Genomic DNA, 3,303 nt, shown 5'->3' on the forward strand with positions numbered 1-3,303 from the left:
GGGTCGCCCGATTGATCACAGTAGCAAAATTACAGTTATGAAGTAGCAACGAAAATAATTGTATGGTTGGGGGGAAGGTGTTCACCACACCATGAGGAACTGCATTAAAGGATTGCCGCATTAGGAAGGTAGAGAACCACTGCTATAAGACAAAGTAGAATGAATTGCAAAGTAAAATGTGGGCTTCTGGGCTGTAAATCTTTACAGGAACTGAAAATCTCATCTTTGTCCCACAAAATGGTGGCTTGGGCTTCACAGTCCAACATAGCCCACTATACCACCAGGACTAGTCCTGAAAGCCCTGGTTTTCCAGGTTTGTCCTGGGAAGGGTTAGAAGCTTGATGCATGAGAATAACTCAACAGAGTCCATTGCAGAGGCAGGAAAAAGAATCTCAGGAGTGCTGTCACTAGAACAGGGGTATACAGTACATTGCACCAGGTGACAATGTGTGAGTAGGTGATTTCAAACATCCCTGTAATTAGTTAGAACAACAAAAACATCTTTTCTAAGCCCAGTATACGCATCACTATATCTACAAGACTAAAACTCTTTGCTAATTTACTTTTTAAACCTTTAATTTACCGTCCTGGAGTAATGGTGCAATGGTACGAGTGAGGTTAACAGTTCACAAAACCACCAGTCACTTCTCTGGGGAAAAACTAGGCTTTCCACTCCGATAGTTACAGTCTGAGAAACCCACAGGAGTTCTTCCCAGTCCTATGGTACAACCATGAGTCACAATTAACTCGATGGCAGTGAGTTGTCATTATTACCCAATTGATGTGGTTGTTTACTTTTTCTTTTTTAAGCAAAAGGGAAGACATGTATTGGAGCCCAAACTGGAAACCCTAGAGGGGCCCGGCATCCCCTACTGTGTAGGCATGCCCAGCAAAGGGTCACACCATTCACTGTACCCCATGTCCCAGAGGGACTCCCCTAGAGGCGAGCCCCAAAGCCCCAGGACTGGCTGGGGGTGGGGACGTTATGTGGTTGTTTTCTTTCGTGCTTGTTATTGGACCTCCTAAGAATATATGATTTTGTCAAATAGTCTGGTGTTTTAGCTATAATATTGCGGTAACTTAAATAGTTGTGAACGCATATCAATGATTTTTAAAAGAATAAAGTAAAAAAAAAATTAAAAAAAAAAGAATAAAGTAAAAATTAAAGGAAAAGGAAAAATTAAAGGCTTCCGCTAAGTTACTAATAATGTACCTCATAATTCGCCGAAAAAATTTACAAATTTATTATTACTCGTAAAATCGAAGAAATATTACATTTGGGCAATGTATAACTAACCCTTACATTATTCTATAATTAAAACGGATTACAGCGTTACTAGGGATTCTATGTGGTCTGCTTCGGGATCAGTTGGTGGGTGACCATCAACTCTCACGAACGCCGCCCCAGGACCGGACTCGGGCTCGGGGGCAGTCAGAACCAAGTCAGTACCGTTGGTAAGCCCCTTCCCACCATTTGCGGGCGCACCGTTGACCCTCGCTTCTCAAGTCTCCTGTGCACGTGGGCTCCCGAGACCCGGGCTCACCGAAGTCGTAGAGATTCAGCAGCAAAGTATCCAGCAGCGTCTCGGAGCTGGCAAGAGGACCAGACGCCAGCGGCTCCGCGTGCGCCATCGCGGAGTCTGCCGCGGGACCGGCCCGCGCCCGCTTCCGGGTTCCGGTGGATCTGCGCACGCGCGCGCGCGCGACCGGTCCCCACGCGGCTTCCGTCTTGCTTAAGATGGCGGCGCCCGGAGTCCTCCGGAGCGGCCGCAGGGAGTGCTGCCGCCCTAGGCGAAGTCGGGCCGCCCAGCGCGAAAGAACCGCCCCCAGCAGCTGCGGCACCCTGATCGTTTAGCGAGGCAGCCCAGACCCACTTGGGAGGACGGACGCGCGATGGATCCCTCCAGTTCCTCACGCTCTCGTCTGCCTGCCGGCTCCACCAGTCCCAGCGCCGTGCTGCACCTCTACTCGGTAGGCGCTCCGGGAAATGAGGCTGCGGGCCGGGCCTCGGGAGACGACCCCCGCCCTCCTACGGGCTCCCACCTTCCTCCAGCCCACCAGCCCGGGCCCTGGAGTGGGTGCCTAGGTCCCTGAGGAGGAAGGGAGTGGTTACCGGCTTGGTTTCCAAGGCAACAGGGTGTCGCGCCCAGTGTGTCTACAAGTGTGTAGGCATTTAGAAGTTTACATAGAGTCCCTGGTGGCGCGGTGCGTGTAGCGTTTGTCGTTTAACTCGAGGATGGTGTTTCAAACCTACCCGCTGCTCTGGAGGAGAAAGATGCATTCTGCGCCGATAAAGGTCTACAGTCCTCAAAACCACAGACCAATTCTTCGCCGTCCTGTAGGATAGCAATGATGGGAACCGATTATTTGTCAGTGGGTCTTAAAGGGGTTATCAATCGATTGCACCGCAATGGTTTTTCTGGTTTTGTTGGGTTCTTCCAATACCTTTCCGTTCGCTCCTTCTCTTTCCTTCGGGTCCTGGGCCTTCAGAAGCCCCCTGGCCGTAGAGCTAGAGATGAAAGTTAGGAGTCAGCTCCAAGAAAGTTTCAGTGAGGATTGCAGTGTAGGAAAACCCGTGGGTCAGTTCGACTCTGCTGTACGAATCGCTACCAGTAGGAGTAAGTATATGGGCAAGTGTTGGATTTCCTCCTCGACGGAGAGAAGGGTGTGTTGAGCTACTTTCTGGGCGAGCCTGAGAAACCCGTGTCTGATCCAGCCAGAGATAACCTGTGGCTCCCCACCCGACCTTATCGCTGCTTTAATATTACTGGAAGAAAAGCCTTTATCATTGTACTTTTTTCCAAAAGTCATTATACAGCTAATATTTCTGGTCTCTTGCAAACTTGGCATTTTCACCACAACCAACCCATAAATTTCATGAAGAAATTATGAGCTGGAGGTGTTGTGACACTCAGAATTACTTCATTCCTGGGCAACTGTTATACTGGCAAACTGATTTTAAAAAACTTTTAGAAGAAATAAAAATATACTTTGCAGGCATGTCTTGGCAGTTAGTGACAATTTTTAAAGTCTGTCAAATATACTGTAAATTTTTACAGAAAAGGTCAAAACAGGGAAAACACAAAAGAGCTAGGTAAACAAAAAATTATTGTAAAAGAATACATTCTTACATGGCTTTCTGCACATTGAGAATGCACTGTCCCAGCTGTATGAAGGGGGAAATTTCATTATCTTTCCAATTTCATTTCATTGTTCTAAGAGTTTTTTTGGAACCCACTCATATCCATATGTGGTTTGGGGACTTGGGGGAACTTCTGTTACCTTGGTGTCAAGGATTTGGAG

General features: G+C 47.8%; 2 protein-coding genes across 2 annotated transcripts in view; one reads left to right on the forward strand and one right to left on the reverse strand.

Annotated features, from left to right (window-relative positions):
• Positions 1-1,632, reverse strand: part of CUNH1orf131 (chromosome unknown C1orf131 homolog) — a 23,051-nt gene extending 21,419 nt beyond the window's left edge. The window contains exon 1 of the mRNA XM_004712205.2: positions 1,545-1,632. Within this exon, the coding sequence (XP_004712262.1) occupies positions 1,545-1,632 (88 nt within the window). The remainder of the gene's footprint in view (positions 1-1,544) is intronic.
• A 136-nt stretch (positions 1,633-1,768) lies between these two features.
• The window catches only part of GNPAT (glyceronephosphate O-acyltransferase), a 39,579-nt gene continuing 38,044 nt past the window's right edge, over positions 1,769-3,303 (forward strand). The window contains exon 1 of the mRNA XM_004712206.4: positions 1,769-1,971. Coding sequence (XP_004712263.1) covers positions 1,894-1,971 — 78 coding nt within the window. The 5' untranslated portion in view covers positions 1,769-1,893. The remainder of the gene's footprint in view (positions 1,972-3,303) is intronic.

Source organism: Echinops telfairi, unplaced genomic scaffold, assembly GCF_000313985.2.
Source record: "Echinops telfairi isolate 266 unplaced genomic scaffold, ASM31398v2 ScPeMD7_7424;HRSCAF=8462, whole genome shotgun sequence".
Taxonomy (NCBI): domain Eukaryota; kingdom Metazoa; phylum Chordata; class Mammalia; order Afrosoricida; family Tenrecidae; genus Echinops; species Echinops telfairi.